The following is a 22,906-nucleotide window of genomic DNA, read 5'->3' on the forward strand; positions in this document are numbered from 1 at the left end:
TTCAAAGCTAATCCTAATTCTTTGTAGAGTGATTGCCATGTGTTTCCCAAACATTCAAATGCCACTAAAGTAGATAAAGTATGCAACTCAGAAGCAATTCTAAGTACAAGGTCTTTTAAGAACCAACCAAACTTTAATGAAATCTTCAGTTCTTCAGACTTTGGTTATTTCAATCAGAAACATTGTTTAGAATTTCTTACTGAACATGTATTTAAATTATATTTCAAGTATCAGGTTTTTGGTGTCATAGTGACAGATGTAGCCAGACAGCCATGTCTAAAACAGACACAAAGTGTAGAGAGGAAATAGAGGTTATTGCTGGTGGTGGTGGTGGTGGTGGTAGTAGTCATAGTAACATAGTAAATGTCTTTTTTTGTTGCTTAGGGTACGAAGAGCAGGTCCTTTGGCCCTTTCAAGGGCCTCCGTAACCGATAGGAACAAGAGTCTTTACTCATCCATTCAATGGACCTAAGTCTGGCTGAAGGAGTTCAGCCAGGCAACAGAATAACTTGACCCACAAACAAGAAATGGACAATCTCTTTGATTAGTTTCAAGGTGTTCACAAAATCCCTGTCTCTTTAAATTCACTCACAAGGCTCATGTCAGCCCAAGGTCACGATAGTCATTGCTGCTGTATTGTGGAACTGAACCTGCGAGCATGTAATTACAAAACAAAACTTCTTAACCACTTGGCCAAGCCTCCAGTTATACATGAAGAAATACTACACTTTCACCACATATCCACCACCACCATCATTTTAACATCCACTTTTCCATGCCTGCATGGAGCGGATGGAATTCACTGTGTCAGATTTTCTATGGCTAGATGTCCTTCCTGTTGCCAATCCTTGCCTGTTTCATGTTTTCCCATGGTTGCTGGACATGGTTTCAATGGAAGACTGAAAACAAAAAGCATTGCTTGTGTGATGACCGCTGGTCATTTACACACACACACACACACACATGGGCTTCTTTCAGTTTCTGTCCCACAAATCCACCCACAAGGCTTTGCTCAGTGAGGGGCTGTAGTAGAAGACACTTGCCTCAGGTACTGCACAATGGGACTGAACCTGAGACCAACAGGGGTGGGAAGCAAGCTTCTTAACCACAGTCATACTTCATCCCTGCTGACCTTCGACTTCAGTGCCGGTGGCACGTAAAAGAACCATCCGAACGTAACCCTTTCCTTCTTGGGACACAATACTCCGCTTGCGAAGACCTGTTGAGGCAAGTAAAATCAAAATCGAAATCGATCAAAAATCAATGGAAATTGCAGCTGTGATACCAGTGCCGGTGGCACGTAAAAGAACCATCCGAATGTGGCTGTTGCCAGCGCCGCCTCGACTGGCTTCCATGCTGGTGGCACGTAAAAAACACCAACCAATCGTGGCCATTGCCAGCCTCGCCTGGCACCTGTGCCGGTGGCACGTAAAAAGCACCCACTACATTCACAGAGTGGTTGGCGTTAGGAAGGGCATCCAGCTGTAGAAACACTGCCAGATCAGACTGGGCCTGGTGCAGCCTCCTGGCTTCCCAGACACCAGTCGAACTGTCCAACCCATGCTAGCATGGAAAGCGGATGTTAAACGATGATGATGATTTACCCTCAGCCATTTCTGTAGGCCACACTCAGATGGAAAGTAAAATAACAGGAACATCATAATAAAGTAAGGTACGTAGCATAGAGTATCCTGCTTGATAAAAACTGGGAAATTACTGCGATGGGATTGAACTCACACTCTTGTAGTCCAACAGATAGCAAACCAGTATTCATATTTCTATATAGGTGCAGATGTGGCTGTGTGTTAAGAAGCTTGTTTCTCAACTACATGGTTCCAGGTTCATTTCATCGTGTGGCACTTCAGGAAAATGTCTTCTACTTTAGCCTTGGGCCTGGATTTGGTAGATGGAAACTGAAAGAAGCCCATCATATGTGTGTGTGTGTTTTTGTCCGTGTCTGTGTCCCCCACCACCACTACTTGACAATTGGTACTGGTTTGTTTATGTCCCCATAACTTAGCAGTTTGGTAAAAGAGACTGATAGAATAAGTTCTAGGGTCGAGAATAAAGTACTGGAGTTGATTTGTTCAGCAAAAAACTCTTCAAGGCAGTGCCCCAGCATGACCACAGTCTAATGACTGAAACAAGTCAGAGATAAAAGCTGTTAGGTCAGTAGAAGTGTTTCACCATGGACTGGAAGTTGAGAGAAGGTCAAGAAAGGGGGTGGTGAGACTTATCCAAATTCATTTGCCTTTGACTGAGGTCTGGAATGACAGGAGGCTGCACCAGGCTCCAATCTGATCTGGCAAGGGTTCTACAGCTGAATGCACCTCCTAATACCAATCACTCCAAAAGTGTAGTGGGTGCTTTTTATGTGTCACTGGCACCGGCCACATTTGGATGGTGCTTTTTATGTACCACCAGTACGAGAGCCAGTCATGGAGCACTGGCACTGGCCACGTTTGGAAGGTGCTTTTTATGTGACACCAGCACAGGAGCTAGTCAGGGGGCATTGGCATCAGCCACATTCGGACGGTGCTTTTTACCTGTCACTGGCACGGTAGCCAGTCAGGAGGTACTGGCATTGGCCATGAACAGATGGTGCTTTTTATGTGCCACTGGCATGGGAGCCAGTTTTATGCTTTTATGATTTAACCAGGATGGGGTTGGGGCATATATGACCTTTCGAGGTCAGTCTTTAGATTGGTGACATTGATGTGGTTGATGTTAATTTAAATATTTTCAGGTTGGCGTCTGTCGGAAAATTGTGAGCAGAACAGAAATTGCAAAAGGGCTTATGTTTATTTCACCTCAGAACAGATATTAATCTTCGTTGATTAATGAGATGATTAGTCAAGATGAGTGATGTGTGACCAGGAGAAGATGGCATTAGTGACTAGAAAAGGAAGGATGTATATGTTGTGTAGGCTGAGGTGAAGATGGAGGTGTGTAAGTAGCAAGTTAAGAGGAGCAGAAGCTGTTGTTGTAGCAGCGTATAAAAGAAAGTGAAGCCACAATGCATGGGTAGAGTAAAGTGAGTCCACTGAGAGATTCAGTGAGTCAGTGTTTCCCAATGAGTCAGAGGGTTTTTTTACCATGTGTTTGTGATAGGATGTGGTGGGGGCGGGAGAGTTGTCGACATCAACATCCCAGATACAAGAGTAGTGCTCCATTGTCTGTGTGTGTAACAGCATCACTGATCTAGAGGCAGGAGGAGTACTGAGTGTTATAAAAGAAATGGTAGTTGTTCAAAGCTGATGAATTTTCTGAATGAAGTCAATGGTTAAAGTAAATCTACATAAACTACACCTGACAGGTGAGTTAATAAAGGACAGAGACAGAGAAACAGCTGTTCAGAAGAACCAAACAGATGTTATACAGTTGCTGCTGATAAACTATAACCAATATATTTACTATGATAAAGTAAAGGTACTTCATTATTTAAACAACCCCTTCCAGATATAAATTACACGAATTGCTAACAACATGCTTATTAGTAATTTAACACCTGAAGATGATGATGATGAAATCTGAGACACCATCCCAGCCCAGAAAATTGATACACAAGATCTAAAACAAATAAATTGCAGTAACAATGATTATACTCGTCATTGTACAATTTAAAAGTTGTAAATGCTAGCTCACAGGTGTAATTGCACAAAGGTATGTGAACCAAATGCAACAGACTAAGCACAGTTCTCACCTGTCTATAATTAATATGACAAGTTCAAAGAGTGACAATTAAATTGTATTATGACTCCAGTCGAAGGTGTATTTAAAAAAAACACACACAAATACTTAATTACTCACATAAATAGCAATAAAGTGGCAAGATGGCAGAATCTTTGGCAGATCAGACAAAATGCTTGGCATCATTTCTTGTTGTTTATGTTCTGAGTTCAAATTCAACTGAGATCAGTTTTCCCTTTCATCCCTTCAGGGTCAATAAAAAGAGTACCAGTCAAATACTGGGGTTGATGTAATCAACTTGGCCTCCTCCTCCTCCCCCTCAGAATTGCTAATCTTCAACCTTGCAATGGACCAGCATCCCGTTCAGGGCAAATGTTGTGATGTTGGTCACTTACGAGACATGGAAAATGAGAAACCAGCTTTACATGTACTAAAGTTCAAAGAATAAAATTAACCCCCTCCCACCCCCAATCAGTTGTTCTCTGTTATTCCGTTGGTTCACCAGTCGAGTGTCCAGCAAAAAGATGTGAGTTTACAATTTGATAAATGGGCAGGAAAAGAAAAAAACTACAGCTGTCACTCATAAGAGTATGATTCGGTAATATATACCATACTCAAAGGCGGCGAGTTGGCAGAATTGTTAGCACGCCGGGCAAAATGCGTAGCCATATTTCGTCTGCCGTTACGTTCTGGGTTCAAATTCCGCTGAGGTCAACTTTGCCTTTCATCCTTTTGGGGTCGATAAATTAAGTACCAGTTACACACTGGGGTCGATGAATCGACTTAATCCATTTGTTCTTGTTTGTCCCGCCTGTGTTTAGCCCCTTGTGGGTAGTAAAGAAATAAATATATACCATACTTCCACTAACCACCTTAGATTTATACAATTGCGAGAAGATAGAGACTAACTTATCTTTCCATTTCTGAACTGAAACCAATACCTCCACCTTCGCTAAGGCAGAAGTAATCATACTGATTCACATTAGAATTCAAACTTAACACTACCAAACATTAATTATACTGTGCTTCCTCTATTTCTGCTAACGACTTATGGCTACCCAGTACTTATAACTGTATTGGAATGTTACCTGCCCTATGACAGGTAACACTCAAAATACAGCCATGGGTAATATAAGGAAATATATAATAAGATAATTTTAATTGAAGTTTTATCAAAGATTTTGCTGTTGATACAAAATGATGAAATTAATATGAATTTACAAAGCAAAAATATTTATTGCCTTAAAATGTAATTAAATACAACAAATTTCTCATTTGTATATTTACAATAAATGTTGATAGTTCTAAATTTTGTCAACATCATCACAATCTATTCCATTTAAAAGTACATCTGCAAAATTTCGTCAAAAAATGTGCATTTTTCCGAAAGTTACCATTGCCTGTCACCAAGCCCACCATGCGCACTCATCCTACACACCCTATGTTTTATCATTTACTTGTTTCAGTCATTAGACTGCGGCCATGCTTGAGCATCACTTGGAAGGATTTCTAGTTGAATCAGTTGACCCAGTACTTTATATTTTAAGCCTTTTGCTGAACAGCTAAGCTACGGGGGAGGTAAACACACCAACACTGGTTACCAAGTGGTAGTGGAGGATAAACACACACACGTACACACAGATATATGGTGGGCTTCTTTCAGTTTTCATCTATCAAATCCACTCATAAAGCTTTGATTGACCTGAGGTTAAAGTAGAAAACACTTTCCCAAGTTGCCACACCGTGGGACTGAACCTGGAACCATGTGGTTGGGAAGCAGAGAGAAATCAACATTTCTATCAGTTATTATAACGTACAGACTGAGTGAATGGTTTCAGTTAGTAAGCCAACAGTGACAATAAGTATTAGCTGTGATGCTTTTACTGTGTGTAAACCAAGTAAATATTGAAATTTGTAGAAACAGCAAACCCATACTTTTTTTGTGAAAGTTTGTAAAAACCCTTGAAAAAAAAAAGAAAACAAGGAAAACACAAAATGTACCCATGATGCAATACAAAAATTTCCACATTCTAAAGAAATATTTTAAAAACTCAAGAGATTTATAAGAGTAATATTTTGGATTGAGGCCAGTTCTACAGAAAATAATTACACACCGATGCCAAAAAAACTGTGGTATCCACAGGTATCAAGGCATTAAATTCACCATAAATATATTCTTCCGCTGATGATAATCATCATCATTTAACGTCTGTTTTTCATGCTGGCATGGGTTGGACAGCTCGATTGGGGTCTGGGAAGCCAGGAGGCTGCACCAGGCTCCAGTCTGATCTGGCAGTGTTTCTACAGCTGGATGCCCTTCCTAGCACCAACCACTCCGAGAGTGTAGTGGATGTTTTTTAAGTGCCACTGGCACAGGAGCCAGTCAGAAGGACTTGGCATCGATCATGTTTGGATAGTGCTTTTTATGTGCCACCAGCACGGGGGCCAGTCAGGGGGTACTGGCATCAGCCACATTCAGATGGTGCTTTTTACATGCCACCGGCATGGGAGCCAGTCAGGCAGACTTGATAAATAATTATATAAACACATACACACACACACACACATAGCAGCAGGTTTCTTTCTTACCAAATCTACTCTCAAGGCTTTGGTAAGCCCAGGGCTATAGTAAAAGATACTTGCTCAAGGCACTGTGCAGTGGGACTGAACCAGAAACCATGTGGTTGGGAAGCAGACTTCTTAACCATACAACCCTCTGACTTGAAATAGCAATGTGTTCAATGGACAGAGAGAAAACGCATTCAGCCACCTTAATTAGGCTGTGATCAGATGATTTAGAGGTAGAAAGAGGAGGCAGCGGTTTGGTGTTGGAAGCTGGGGGTGAAAGAATGGTAGCAGCATTCGGAAAGTCACTCCGCATAGTAAAGACTATGGTGCTTACATCAGTAGAATTGGTGTGAAATGTGTGTGCCAAGAGAAGTGACATTGAAGTTACTAAAAGTGATGACAACTTCGTGTCGGCTAAGAGGAATGGAGGAATATTTGAGTCCAATTAACTGCAGATATTTGCTACAAACGTCAATATGATGGAGGTGAATGGTAAGGGGAGCGGATTCAATGCGTAACAGCAGACACCATATTACAGAAAGTTGAAGAATAGAGTGAAATATAGACAACAGATATGAATAAGTGATAGGTAGAGGTAGAGAGGTGTCTCAGTAAGGAATAGAATGTCTACAGTTTGTCTGTGAAAATGAGATGGCAGTGGGTTCAAAGGAAACAAAATTGGCCAGAAGATTATTTCTTCAGTTCTATATTTAAGAGATGAGGAATTATGTACATTATTTATATTTGACAGATATTTGTCCTCATCCTGTTTGTTGTTAACACAACTTTTCGGCTGATATACCCACCAGCCTTCATCAGGTGTCTTGAGGAAATTTCGAACCTGGGTTCTCATTCCTAAGATATTTTTCGATGTTGTTGTTATTATTATTATCATCATTATTATTATTATTATTATTATTCAGGTTGGCGTTAGGAAGGGCATCCAGCTGTAGAAACACTGCCAGATCAGACTGGAGCCTGGTGCAGCCTCCTGGCTTCCCAGACCCTGGTCGAGCCATCCAACCCATGCTAGCATGGAAAATGGACGTTAAATGATGATGATGATGTTACTGCCTGGAATCGAACTCAGAATCTTGGGGTTAGTAGCCCATGCTCTTAACCACCTGGTCTTTTACTGGGGGGGGGGGATAATAATAATAAGAAACTATGGCTTAAGGTAACTCCAGCATTGATATTATTAAATAATCCAACTAGAAATTAGTGGCTTTGGGTGAGTTTCTTGAAGCCATGTAGTTGCAGGAGAGGAGTATTAATTATAAACGGAGGAGAAAAAGATACAGGCTTATGTGGCAGAAGATAGAGCAACCTCTTAAGAGGCCACTAGCAACAGGTTCAAATCCCAGTCAAAGATTCACAGATACACTCTTGCATTTATTTCCTCCATCATTCCCATCTCTTCATCACTCAGAGCACACTTCTATGAGTTACATTGGTTGCTACCCAACACTTCCACCACTTGCACTTTTTTCTCTAACCACACATACAATTCTAGCCACTCCTTTCTCTCACAGCCCCAACCCATTATTTCCCTCTACCACTTCTCTCTCTCTCTCTCTCCCTCCTGTTGACTGCCTCCCCATCTAAGATGCTTTCATAACATTCACACTGTTTCCCTCTTTTCCTGCCTCTCACTTTCTGCTTCCTTTTCTCTCACTGCCCTCTCTGCCCCCCCCCCTTAACTAGTCTACCCTCACCACAACCTCTCCGCCCCTTTCTTTCCTCTTGACCCAAGTCTATTGCTCTCTTCCTACCCTCCTTTCCCTCACCCTTGCTCCATACTCTGCCCTTATTTTAGGTAACTCTAGATACCTCTTTATAGAACCCAGCCCTTTTTTCTCAATACTCATCATTAATTCTTTCCTTTTCCCCTGCTCCCTTCTATATCCCCCCCCCCGGTTCTCTCCTTTTACTTACCATTCTTCACCTGTCCACTAAGAACTGTTACCAACTTATTTCCCTTCTGGCACCACAAACCTCCCCCTCTGCAAACAATACACTCTGTAAAATTGGTTAGCATTAAGAAAGGTATCCATCTGAAGAAACGATGCCAAAGTTGTCACTGAAGCATGACACAGTTCTCTGCTGTCAGATCCTGTCAAACCAACCAAGCCATAGAAGCTGGCACCGAGATAATAATAACAATGGTTTTGAAAGACCCGAAATTCACTTCCAATTAAGCTTCGGATCCAAATGATTGTAGCATTGCAAACTCTGATAAAGGTACCCATTATACAGGAAATGTTAAATTAGATGATGTGTCAGGCTTAACGCATCACCTCAAAAAATATTGTAGCATTTTATTGCAGACACAACAAGAGAAAGATTACACAACTCAGACTCCGTGCTGGTCATTCCATTTTCAGAGTGGTCAAGCTCTTAAACAGGCTGCCATTCATTGCATTTGTGGAAACCACTGATCTTCCGAAGCAGTTTTCTGTGTAAAGGCAAGAAGAGAGAGTCTTCATTTGTAGAGCTGCCAAGAAGAGGAAGGGGGTAAGAGGGGAAGGGAGGGAGGGAGGGAAGGAAGGGAGGGAGACAGAAAGAAAAATCATGAAGGAGAATAAAGAAGAAATGATACAGAGACGCGGAAGGAAATTCCACAAAGAAAAATGTGGGGGACAGGAAGCAAGATGAAGAGAGAGAGAGGAAGGAAGGAAGGAAGGAAAGAAGGAAGGAAGCAGTGTCTAAGAAAAGATCAGTTCAGACTGAGTCAGCAGGGTTGTCATGAGGCGGTAGAGTTTCAACAGAGTCAGGGGTAAGTTGATGAGAGTAGGTGTGTCAAAGAAGCATTGGCAACCGACTTCTGAGTAGTTGTGGAGGGGGATATTTATAGGAGAGAAACAGAAAAGACAAACAAACAAAAAAAAAGAAAAGAAAACAATACATATTAGATAATGGACCCCCAAAAGGGATGAGATGAATGGTAGGAGATGGGATTGCATTGGTTTGTAAAATTCGTGGATAACACAAGTGACCAGATACATTTTAAACATTTGCTGTGTATATACACATACACACACACACACAGATGAGTTAAAATTAGCATATTTAATGCAAAGAACATTTTGCAGACTTTCGAACTGGTGGCTAAATAAATAGAAAATTTGAAGATTGTTTTATTTACAGTCTACAGCTAAGAGTTTGGTAAGCAAATGGAATCCAAATCGGCACTAAAAAACAATGACAACTTAATTCTTTCGTAGTCATTATACCATTTCTTCACCTAACGCTAAGGAGTTTGTAAAGTTAGCAAAGAAATACAGAATTAGAAGAAATTCTATCCAAACTGGCACCAATGCTCCAGTTTTGCAACCATTCAACTGCTGTGAGCAGGTGTAGGCAAGAGATAACCTTTCAAATAGGTAAAACAGGAGAGGAAATTTAAAGCTGTTCAGACAATTAGACACACCTATCTCTTACAGGCTGTAATCTTCATGAACTGATGAGGTTGCCTCTATGAGGTTGTTCAACTTGTTAAAAATAGCAGCCAAGCCAGCCTTGCATCATATTGTTTTAAAAGGTGGAAGAACACACTAGATAATGTAGTTGTAGATAAATCAGATGGGATGGTCACAGCCAGGATGTCTTTGATCATAGGTCTTCCCAATGATGGTTGACCTAGGGCTAAACAACATCCATTCATAAACTAAGTGATCGATCGGCGTAACAATGCTTCAATCTCTAAATCAATTATTTTCACCAAATATACAATCTTTTACCAGTATTGATTAAAAGTAAACATTTCTATTAAAATTAAATTAAAATAAATTATTATTTTACTCTTGATGAGTTTTGATAGATTTCTTCTTTCTATCTCACTGACTCAACCCAGGGTGGCTGTGTGGTTAAGAAGGCCACATCCTGTGGTTTCAGGTTCAGTCCCACCACACTTTGAGCAAGAGTCTTCTACTAAGCCTTGTAAGTGTATTTGGTAGAGGGAAACTGAAAGAAGCCCATCATATATGTGCGTGTGTGTGTGTGTGTGTGTGTGTGTGTGCGCACACACACATGCATGCAGTATTTCTTTGTCTTGACATAACAGGATAGTTTTAAATGAGCCCCACTGTCACAGGGAGAAATCTTACCTTACTGGCCACAGGGAGTAATCTTACCCTACTTGGAAACATCTAAGTGTTGGTGATAGGTGGAAAACATCCAGCCAGAGAAAATCTGCCTCAACAAATTCCGCTTGACACATGCAAGTAAGGACAAGTGGATGTTAAAGCAGTTATGATGATGATGATGATACTCATTGTCACACATGACCCAACAAGGGAGTACAGATAATCATTGGATTTGCTAGAAATAGCAGACAAATCTCTCAAACTTTCTTTATAAAAAGGAAGGACATCATCATCATTTCACAAGGCGTTAAGTCAACCTGGAGCCATAACAGAAGATACTTGCCCAAGGTGCCATGCAGTATGTCTTTCTTTTTTAAGGTACGGACCAAGTGAAATGTCCTGATATCATTCATAGTATGAGGCTTCATTAAAATATGAAGACAGTAGGGGTCAGGGGTCAGTATTAGAACTGTTAATACAATCTGACATACAGCAAAGAAAGTTTATCTCGTTTTGGTCAGTGCTAAAAATATCAGCCAAATTTCCCTCAAATCACACTCTATTGTCATAAAAAAGGACAAATTAGACCACGCATAAATATCTTTTTCCGGTTTCTCAGTTTCGGTATTTCTACAGTTGGGTGCCTTTCCTAATGCCAACCACTTTTCACAGATGGAAAGCTTTTTATGATTGTCTGTTTGCTGAGGGTTGACCCAAGGTTAAACAACCACAGATTTATTCAAGGCTTGCTTAAGAAAATCACACAGCATCGATCTTGATGACATTTAACGATTTGTGCAACGATAAAGTTTACTTCTATGTTTATTCTCATTCCTTTTTTTGAGATAAGAATGGTAAAAAATCTGACACTCAGCATTTCTGAAACACAATATCTAATTCCAGCTGTTGTTGTTATTTACCATTTTATATCACTGACAAACCCAGAAGGAGGTTAAGTTCGTTATCTGCTAATTACAGACTTACATCAGAGCTGACTCCCACAGTCTACTCTAGACTATATCATGTTATTTCAATGTAACAACAGAATATAATAAAACATTCATTATTTACATTTGATGGAAATTTGTCCTCATCTTGTTTGTTGTTAACGCAATGTTTTGGCTGATATATGCTCCAGCCTTCATCAGGGTGTCTTGGGGAAATTTCAAACCTGGGTTCTCTTTCCTAAGGTATTTTTTGATGTTATTATTATTATCACTATTATTATTTAGGTCACTGCCTGGAATCAAACTCAGAATCTTGGGGTTAGTAGCCTGTGTGCTTAACCACTACGCCATATGCCTGTGGGCATATGGCATACTGGTTAATGAATTATTATTATTATTGATAAAAGTAAAATCTGAAATCCAAGGTGAAGGTCTACATTGGCGTCACTGGATAAAGTTTATCTTTGACATACTGGACTTGGAAGAAGCAAACACATACGAAATAGTGCAAACATACTCTATATGATGTAGTGGTTAAGAGCATGGGCTACTAACTTCAAAAGATTCCGAGTTCGATTCCAGGCAGTGACCTGAATAATAATAATAATAAGGATGATACGCAAATTCGTGAAGCGTTCCCTATTTTCATCATTACCAACGTTGCTTCACTGGCACCTGTGCTGGTGGCACGTGTAAAAAAATTCGAGCGAACTCATTGCCAGTCAGTCGGTACCGGCCCCCGTGCCGGTGGCACGTAAAAAGCACCCACTACACTCTCGGAGTGGTTGGCATTAGGAAGGGCATCCAGCTGTAGAAACTGTCAGATCAAGATTGGAGCCTGGTGCAGCCATCTGGTTCGCCAGCCCTCAGTCAAGATTGTCCAACCCATGCTAGCATGGAAAGCGGACGTTAAACGATGATGATGATGATGAATGATAATAATAATAATAATATCGAAAAATATCTTAGGAATGAGAACCCAGGTTTGAAATTTCCCCAAGACACCTGATGAAAACTGGAGCGTAGTATATCAGCCAAAACGCTGATTTAACAACAAACAAGATGAGGACAAACATCCGACAAATGTAAAATAATGTACATAATTCCTCATCTCTTAAATATAGAACTGTATTATGAGAATATTGTTAATTATACAGTGTTTTTGGTCCTTTGATAAAACTACACATGGGACCTGTTTTACAGCCACATGGACTGGTAGTTAATGATTTAACCCTTTCATTACCATATTTCTGTTTCAGTTGATTTTGAAAATAGTAACGAGTTTAGTAAAATAGCTTTGCCATCATTAAGCTTGGTGTTTGGAACATAAATTAACGAGGAATTTTGATTGAAGGTTTTAATTTAGATCACTTTCAAACTGGGGGTTGGTATCATGGAACCAGGAGTGGTGGTCAGAGGTGGGTTGGTACCAAAAAGATTAGTTCTTTTACTGCATGAGATAGTGCCAGACAAACTGCCCTACCTGCATTCTTATAATGCAATTGAGAGGCAACTAAAGGAAGAACAGCAACTGGTTGCAACGGAGGGCCATGGAAAAATCCGTGCTAGGAATATCACTTCAGGGGCATGGCTGAAATGGAGTGAATGATGTGGTCATGGACTACTGAAAGCAAAAGTTCTGTTGGGCCAGATATAAGGCTCACAGAAAACAGATTGGACCCATGTAGCTATCATGTGGTATCCAGCAGATTGGAAGAGACAACTCCAAGACAATGTGAAGGTGACAGTAAAATAATTTAGATCAAAATAGAAGAGAAGATTACTATCAAGGGAAGAATGGAAGTGCACTGTGAGCAGCAATGTATAACAGCTCCTGATAGTCTGGTTAAAAGATGTCAAAAACAAAAAAAAAAGGTGAGGAGATAAAAATCCTTTACAGCTCAGGAAACTATCATCGTGATCATTATTGTTCTCCATGCTGGCAATGGTTTGACCAAAACTTTTTGTGGCAGTATTTTATGGTCACACACTCTGCTGGACACCAATCCATTTTGGTCAACCCTATGACATACAGTGTACCAATTCAAAAACTGAGACATGTTGGATCATCATTGTTTTCATGTCAACTTCTTCATGTTAGCATGGGTATGACGAGAGTATGTTGTGAGAATTTCTCTACAGATGGATGCTCTTCCAGATGCCAACCCCTACCCATATTTCCAAGTGAGGCAATAATCTCTCAGTCTATCAAACTAGAAACATATTTTCCAGGTGGACTGTAAGCAAGCAACACCATCCAAAACTATAAGCAAACCATTGTAAACAACCAGCAAAGATGAGGGAAATACAAATGCACACACACACAAATGCATGCACACGCGATGGGCTTCTTTCAGTTTCTTTCAACCAAATCCACCAAAAGGCTTTGGTTAGTCTGGGGTTATAGTATAGAAGGCTCTTATGCAAGGTGAAGGTCTACATTGGCGTCACTGGTTAATGGTAAATCTAAGAGAGGTCGATGGATGCCAACGAGTTTGGTATTCCAGTTTCCATAGCAGCCAAACATATTTATACTGCAATTAGTGACCAATTTTGTGATTAGTTACAAGTTTCCAACAGACAGCCAATCACTGGATTCACTGTATCAGTGATGGTGAGTGTGACAAGGGAGTGTTTGTAACTAGATGCAAAACAAACAGCACAAAGGCTTCACAGGAAAATAGTGGGTTTTCTTCACCAATGTTTACATCCTTCACTGATCTGCATTGCTCAAACACACACAGACATATTTCTGCTCAGTTCCCACTCAGAAAATATTGGTCAACTCAGAGCTGTGGCAGAGAACACTTTCCTGAAGTGCTATGCAATGGGACTGAATCCAGAGCCATGGTGATTACAAATGAAACTTATCAAAACAGCCACGCCTATAACTTAGGTTAACACTCAGCAATTTCTGAATCTCTCTTATAAACTAAGTCTCATCTGTAAGAACCAAAATTAACTTTCGAGGTGGAATCAAAAAGTTCCCAGACCAATGAAGTTTAATAAACAATGAATTTTTACATCATCTTTGAAATAGTCCCCTTGTGGTGCAATACACCAGTCCCAGTGTTCCTGCCACTTTTGGAATCCAGTGTGGAAACCATTTTCTGGAAGCGAGTCAAAGACCTTCTGTGATTTGCTCAGAATCTCAACAACAGTGTTAAAACGGTGGGAAAGAGATGGAAATCTGCAGGTCCTAAATCTGGTGAGGTGCGGAAGCAATACCATGTTGTCTTTTGCAAGGAACTCACAAGTGAGGAGAGCTCAGTGATAGGATGTGTTGTCATTGTGAAGAATCTAATTCTTCACACTCCAAAGATCGTTTTCACTGAATGTCCTTCCCCCAAATGCTTCAAAATGCTGCTGTAGAACTCTTAATTGACTATCTGGCCCTGGGGGATGAATTCTCAATATCATGGATATTGAAAATAAACGATAAGTATGCACTTGATTGAGCTGCGGTTCTGTCATGACTTCTTCGGTCGAGGAGGTGAAGGTCTCTTCCATTGCGGCAACTGCTGCTTCATCTCAGGGTTGTTCCCATAGACCCAACTATTGTCACTGGTGGTGATCCTCAACATGAAGGATGGATCATCAGTGATACGTTGATGGAGATCTTGACAGACTTTGACACGGTGTTCTTTCTGCTCAGTGGTCAGCAGGTAGGGGACAAACTTGGCAGGCGTTAGGATTGCCTGCATGTACTCATATGATAGACCAACAACATCAGCAATGTGGTTGTTCGTCCTCTAATGATCCTCATGCAAAAGCTGATGAATTCCCCCCACATTTCCAGAGGTGATGCTCATGGCAGGTCTTCCAGATCGCTCATCGTCTTCCAGGGACGTTCTACTTTTGAAGTGTTCATGCCACTCAAAACATTGCATCCGAACCATTGCCTCGTCCGTAAGCTTGCTGAAGCATGCTCAATGTCTCTGGAGAAGACTTCCTAAGTTTAATACAAAATTTTATGTTGGTTCTTTCTTCCAACTTCCCATCCATGACAAAATCACGGACAACATACACGGGATCACAAAATACAAATTTCACAACTTGCAAAGCAAACACAGCTACGTCACTCGGCACACTGCCTCATGAAGGTCACTGCTAGCTCTCACTGCGCACATAACCGTGTGCTGCCATCTGTTGGCATGCTATGGAACTAGTCTGAGAACTTTTTGATACCACCTTGTGAGTCTACAGAATTAAGAAATCTTCAAATATTTCAACATTAAAGTGAAACAAACCAAGTCTGAGTGGCAGCTGTTAGTTTTACTTATCTTGATTGTTACTTTTTTTTTTTTTTTGTTGGTTTTTTTTCAGTTCAAACCACATAAGAATCAATTTGTCATCCTGATAACAAAATCAATACCAGTTATACACAGAGTGATTCAAATTGGACTTGTGTTTATTCAGAGAATGTAAAATTCATCAATAAAGAATAACCAATGACCAGAAGCCAACAACTACCCACCCCCTCTCTCTGTAATTACATTATCAATTAACATTATTCGTTAATCAAATTAAAAATTACATTTGTCTTACTTGTCTGAAATAAAGTCAAAGAGCCAGTAGAGTTTGAACTTAGTACCACAAGCTACCAAATGCCACATGTTCCACAGGCTGCAGCTAAACGAGACCAGTGGTCAGTGAACCTCTTGTCCCACTGCAGTTCTCAACTGGACACCAAAAAAGAAGTGAAATGATCAAACATATCCTGTATGAAATACAGGCTTTCTGAGTAACATCTGCTTCTACTTGCATAAACAACTAAATATAATGGATCTTGGTTCCTTTCTTGTTTGCTTATAACTTCAGTCTTTGCTAAATTTACTTTGAGGTCTCTTAATTCAAAATTTTGCTTGTATGTTGAGAATATTCTGCTCTAAATCTTCAAGTCACCAGCACACAGCAATTCTCACAGAGCTAAACTTAAACACTTGTGTCTGTGGCCTGAAGCTCTATAATAAATAAGGAAGGGCTGAGAATTGAACCTTGCTGGATGCCTAGTTGCATAAATTCATTCCTCACTCTCCTCCTGCTAAACTATATTTCCCTTTATACACACACGTACCTTTGTGTTGGGGGGGGGGGGGGTCATCTTTACCTTGTTATCTCCCCTACTTTCCTTCTCCTGTCTGACCATTCTGTCCAAGTCAGTCGCCATGATAGATCGTTAGCCACTACACACATTTTTTTCTCTCCTTGTTTTTTCTGTGTGCCTTTCTGTAGAAGAGCATAGGCTCGAAACGTAAAAGACTTTTTCTATTCTTGAGCGTTATACTAATACATCTGTTTGTTTTCTACACCACCTGTCTTCGTCTTTTGTTTTTTTCGTAAACTCTCCTTATATTTCTGTACTTTGGTTTATATGACCCCTGTGTACCCCTAGCTTTTTAGGTGTTTGCTAAACTACAGAGCACGGAACCCAATCGAAGGTCTCTTTTTTTTTCAGGTCAATAAATGCCAGCTACAGAAGCAGCTGACCCCTAGCTGCTGCTCATGCAGTTGTTTGTACGCTGTAACACCTCTTCCTAACACAAAGCCAAGCTGCATCTGATGCAGGCTAATTCCGTTCCTCATCAATCGTTCTGTAGATCTTCCCATGTCTTTCCTAACTAGATCCATCAATTTGATGCCTGTGAAGTTGTCTGTTTCTGGTGCATCTCTTTTCTCCTTGTAGCAGATGATTAAGATGCCTAGACACACAGGGTGGTCTGACAGCTGATTTCACAAGATACTACTGTCAGTGATGTCAGAGTTAGCTATAAGTTCACCATGTCAAATCAATAATGAGATTAATTACTTGGATATATCATTTATAAGCAATTTTCTACTCTTAACAAACATTCTGAAGCTTTGTAAAAACCTCAGAAGACTTTGAAGCTACTGGATTCATATACCTTAGATAAAAGATTGCTCTACAAATTGATAATTATTAATATTAATTACAGAGAAGGTAGCGAGCTGGCAGGATCGTTAACACCCCAGCAAAATGCTTAGTGGCATTTTGTCCATTTTTAGGACAACTTTGCCATTCATCCTTCCGGGGTGGATAAAATAGGGTACCAGTTGCGTACTGGGGTCAATGTAATTAATTTACTCCTTCCCTTAAAATTGCTGGCCTTGTGCCAAAATTAGAAAAATTTTACAGAATTCTAAATTATGACCAATCATAATCATCATCACCATTTTTCATGCTGGTGTAAGTTGGAGAGATTATCAGGTTCTGAAACAGTCGTTACTAGGAGCGAAGGACCTCATAGAAGGATAAGAAGACCTTGACTAGGGTAACTGAGGTGAAAACGATGGGACATATAATAATAGGTGGACAATGGTAAATGGTGGAAGACAACAGAAGCAACTCAGGGAAAGGGTGAGTTATGAGTGGCAGAGTACATAAAAGAGGAAAGGTAGAGTTTATTGAGTCCAACCAGGTTAAATCATCATCATCGTTTAATGTCCGTTTTCTGTGCTAGCATGGCTTGGACAGTTCGACCGAGGTCTGGGAAGCCAGGAGGCTGCACCAGGCTCCAGTCTGATCTGGCAGAGTTTCTACAGCTGGATGCCCTTCCTAACGCCAACCACTTCGTGAGTGTAGTGGGTGTTTTTTCCATGCCACCTGCACAGGTGCCAGGCGAGGCTGGCAACGGCCACGATCGGTTAGTACTTTTTTCGTGCCACCAGCATGGAGGCCAGTCAAGGCGGGAGGTTCCTTTATACAATGGTTTTATGATATGAGGAGAGATGTGAAGTGCTGGTGGTGGTGGTAGGAGAATTAAATATAGGAAAGTCTCATAGTATCCATCATACATAAGTAACAAAGAAAGATGTCTACTGGTTAGCTGGAGGTCATTGAGCTGCTTACGGTTGTATATGGTGGTAGGATTTCAGTGGATGGTTAAAGCTGTGTCTAAACCAAGGGTTTCATTGCTGGTCTGGTGGTATTTGTTTGCAGTGAATACCTATTTCTTTACTACCCACAAGGGGCTAAACACAGAGAGGACAAACAAGGACAGACAAATGGATAAAGTTGATTATATTGACCCCAGTGCATAACTGGTACTTAATTTATCAACCCTGAAAGGATGAAAGGCAAAGTCAACCTCAGTGGAAGTTGAACTCAGAATGTAACGACAGACGAAATACGGCTACGCATTTCGCCTGGCGTGCTAACGATTCTGCCAGCCCGCCGCCATAAATACCATTACTGCAACGATTGATAGAAACACTGAGACTATGAATAACTTCAATGGAGTGCACCTAATGGCCCCACGTCTCTGGGTTGGGCTGCAGGTCTGATGACCAGTGGTAAGAATAACTGTAAGTCAATTCTATTGTACAACCAGTACCAGGCAGTGGCTCTCGTGGTTTCTGATCTTAACTGATTGAAAGTATTATCATGTGCATTGTTTTGTCTTGGTATAAAAGAAGGGCTACCACAGATATTCTGCTCAATACCACAGATTTGCTTGTCAGTTGTTTGACTTTAACCACTTGAGCATGTCCCTTAGTGGCTGTGCATCTCTGATCACAAGTAGAAATAGTGGGGGAGCATCATAGCCATATATTGAGAGGAATTCTTTGGGGTTTGGATAATTCACCTCTGGAAACATGGGTGTTTCATTCAACATTCTTAAACAACCCTTATTCAGGGACCATTTGAATGGGATGGGCTCCTCGACCAGTAGAAAATTTTAACTGGGCCCCACCTGCAAGGTCATGTGCTGTTTATCTTGATATGAGATCACCATGCTGCACACATATGGCTGTGATGCATGAGCCTGGTGTACCCTCGATAGATGGGTAGTCATGTTGGGTATACTGGGCTTCGTATATCTGTATCCCAGTGTCATTTTGATGGTATGCACTGCTCTCTCATTCAATCATCATCATCGTTTAACTTCCGCTTTCCATGCTAGCATGGGTTGAACGGTTTGACTGTGGGCTGGCGAACCAGATGGCTGCACCAGGCTCCAATCTTGATCTGGCAGAGTTTCTACAGCTGGATGCCCTTCCTAATGCCAAACACTCCGAGAGTGTAGTGGGTGCTTTTTACGTGCCACCGACACAGGGGCCAGTCAGGCAGTACTGGCAACGACCTCGCTCAAATTTTTTTACACATGCCAACAGCATGTACAATCAATAATAATAATAATACTGATTTCAAATTTTGACATAAGGCCAGCAATTATAGGGGTGGGGCTAAGTTGATTATATATATCTAGGACTATATTATTCAATAGGTCCTTCTTTATTTAAGAGGGCTGGGTGTGATTTGTGAGGATTTAGCTGCTAATTCTCACAACTCAATCAGTCAAGTTGAGGCATTGATTGTTTACAGTATTTGTGTCAGTAGAGATAGGTGTAAGCCAGCTGAGATATAAAACGGAACGGAGTGAGGGAAGGGGTCAGGAACAAATGAGATTGTAAGAAGTCCAGGCAAGTTGTACAATCCTTCAACATATTTTAACAGTTTGAACGAAGTAACTCCATTGTTTATGAAGGGGGAATCAAAGCAATGACAAAATGTTTTGTTAGTTTCTTTATCATTTATTTCATTATTATTTATACCTTCGTGTTTGACGATGGAAATATTTGATAAAATATTAAGAATATGAAATGTTGGATTAATTGAAAATAATCTTGAATCGAAGCTAAGAACAGAGTGAGCAAATTTATAACCGAGTACGAAAAAGAATTTAATATAGGGACGATGGTGTATGTAATAACTAAAGAGAATGTGAGGATGAAGATGTGTGTAGTTTGTAGATGTGTTCAAAGATATTCATTCGTGTCGATAAGGATATATGTGTGTATGTACGATGTGGTCACATCTCAAGGTGTTGTGCTGCTAATTGGTGAATTACAGGCACCAATTAAAAGGCGATTTAGTTCAAACAGATTAAAAGTCTTGAGCAAACAGCTGGATAGAATGTAGAAGTGTTATTACACTTGGGATAATAACTAGAATTGAAGACTTGTGGTTTGCGGTAACAGAGTTACATTTAGAAATATAAAATAGTGTGGAATATTTAAATTTTGAGATGGAAAATTCTTCATAGATGAAGAACAAAAAAGGCGTCTTTAGACAATTGCTCAATTTGCTAAAAAAAAAAAAAAAAGCCCCCAAATCGTCCTCAAAATACATCCTACGGTTTATAGAAGAACACTAAATAATATCGTACTTCTTTTATTTATTCAGATCCTTCAAAATAACCCTACATTATGTGTGTGTGTACATAATCGGGACCAAATGTAAGCAGCAGCAGTTTGTAACGAAGACTTAAAAATTAAATAGAAAAAGATAACACCTGGATTGGAAGGTCGCTTTTTGTGATAAAGTTTGTCTTTGACACACAGGACTTGGAAGAACCAAACACATACGAAATAGTGCAAACATACTTTATATTGTATACATTATTCAGTCTCTAAGATGAAGGACTAATACATATGCTAGCAACTTATGTCGTACCCAAGGGTGCAACACAATAGCAGTGGGGTCTTTATTAAATAATAAGGCAAATCTAGCTAGCACCGGCCAAGGAAGGCGCCTCTATGAGGCCAGCTAGATATTGTTGCCTAAAGAAAAGCACATTAGGCAATGAAGTCAGCTGTACGCGACTAGAATGACTTGGGCCACAGATCTGCGTGATTAAGGCCGACACAGGGCTGAACAACAACAAATTCTAAATCGATTCGTTTTAAAGTCATAGAAAGTTCATATATTTACGCAGACACTTTAAGAATTAAACGATATGATGCGTGTTGGTATATATTTATAATGTAATAGTTTGGTACGAATGAAGCACCTGGGCCCACATCTTTCGCAGGCTGTTCAAATATTGTGAATTAGAGTATGAACGAATATTAAGGGGAAAAAAAACAGTGAGAACGTAATTTTTCCATTAAGGACACCATTCAAAGTCATTTCTTTCCTCTCCTTAATCCCAAACTAAAAGACTTGCTCCCTGGAGCCCTTTTACCTCGAAGATGATGCAAAAAATAAAAATTGTTCAAAGTGAAAAACTCGCTGATGAGGTTAAAGACTTCAAATCCTTGAATGTTTTTGGTCAATAAAGACCTTCTTACAGTTCTAATAATTCGTAATCACCTGCAATATACATACATATATCATGCTACCCCATTTACACACACACATATACATACACACATATATATATATATTTATAAACTGACTTTCAGTAACGTTGATGTTTCCACATGGACACTTAATTTAAAATCTTTGATACACACGAATATGGTGTGTGTGTGTGTTGCTTTGTCTAAGAGTGTGATATTACGGAGTCTATTAGGTAATAAAGACAGCAACAAAAGATGTCATATTTCCCCCCAAGATGCTTTGTAATAAACTTGTACAACAATTTATTGGAGAAAAGCTGATGTAGACAATCAGTTCCGATTTGAGTAAATTCAATATTGAAACAGTTATTGGTAAAATACGTGTGGTTTGTTATACGTGTGTGTACATGTGTAGATATACGTGTATATGTAGGCATGTGTGTATATGTGCATATATATGTGTGTGGGCGTAAAATATGGAAGATTAATTTTTTTTCTCCATAAATGAAATAAACAATGTCTTTAAACGTCGCTCAATGAATCTAGTAGACATGGACACCCACACAAAGATCGTAGTATAAGAACAGTGTAGTGTTGGCTTTAAAATATTTAACATAAATTTTAAATTAGACCCGAAGATATTAACATTCTAGAGGAGAGCAAATAAGATGTGATGTTCATGCTTAGCCAGAAGATATTAGCGGTAAAACAAAAGACCGAGGTGGATTTTAATTGGGAACATACAAAGTACAGCCAGGCTGTGTGTAACCTCTAACAGTTTTTGAAAGTACGTGTTTGTGGCAGCAGTTGTTTAGTATTGAATTAATTGTGTATGATTTTACTAGTTTAATTAATTAAATGCATACGTAAACACAACAGTTGTAAAGTCTAAATATTTTGCTTTTAAATTTAGAATCAAAATGATTTTTTTATTATGATTAATATTATTATTTTAATAAAGATTACAACTGCACCAAACAAAACAGCGATAGTATTCCAGAGCAGAGTGAGAGAACTTAACAAAAGAAAAGAAAAAAAGATGAAGAAAAACAATTAATTTGTTTTAAAAGAGAGAAAACAACAACAAAGTTGAAAGTAATGAGAAAATGTTTAGAATAAAACATGAGAAAAGTAAAATTTAAGAAATATGTTGCCGAACGTGGTCGAGTGAAAGCAGGTACGTGATAAATAGTTTAGTCTTTTCTTACCAGATAGTCTTTGATAACTTTGCCTGTCGACATCATCTTTTTAATGATCCGGTAGGGTTGCATGGTAGCTGAGCTTTTTGCTTGGTTTCCTTACCACTTCTTTTTCCTTTTTCTTCTTCTTCTAGAGTAGAGGTGGGGGAGGGTAAGTTGCTGAAGAGACTAAGCTGGTGGTGGTGGTGGTGGTGGTGGCGGCGGCGGCGGTGGCGGGAAAGCTAGAGGAGGAGGATCTGTTTTTGGCTGCCTCAAACACAAACAACACTTTTCTCATGAAAAAAGGTCAAGGTAGAAAGTGTGATGAACAGGCAGCCGAGAGTTACTTCCC

At 39.9% G+C, this 22,906-nt stretch overlaps 1 protein-coding gene across 1 annotated transcript in view; it reads right to left on the minus strand.

The window, feature by feature from the left end:
• LOC115210423 (acylamino-acid-releasing enzyme) overlaps positions 1-22,851 on the minus strand; it is an 89,314-nt gene extending 66,463 nt beyond the window's left edge. Inside the window, exon 1 of the mRNA XM_036502244.1 lies at positions 22,585-22,851. Within this exon, the coding sequence (XP_036358137.1) occupies positions 22,585-22,647 (63 nt within the window). The 5' untranslated portion in view covers positions 22,648-22,851. The remainder of the gene's footprint in view (positions 1-22,584) is intronic.
• Positions 22,852-22,906: the final 55 nt, after the last annotated feature.

Source organism: Octopus sinensis, linkage group LG4, assembly GCF_006345805.1.
Source record: "Octopus sinensis linkage group LG4, ASM634580v1, whole genome shotgun sequence".
Lineage (NCBI taxonomy): Eukaryota > Metazoa > Mollusca > Cephalopoda > Octopoda > Octopodidae > Octopus > Octopus sinensis.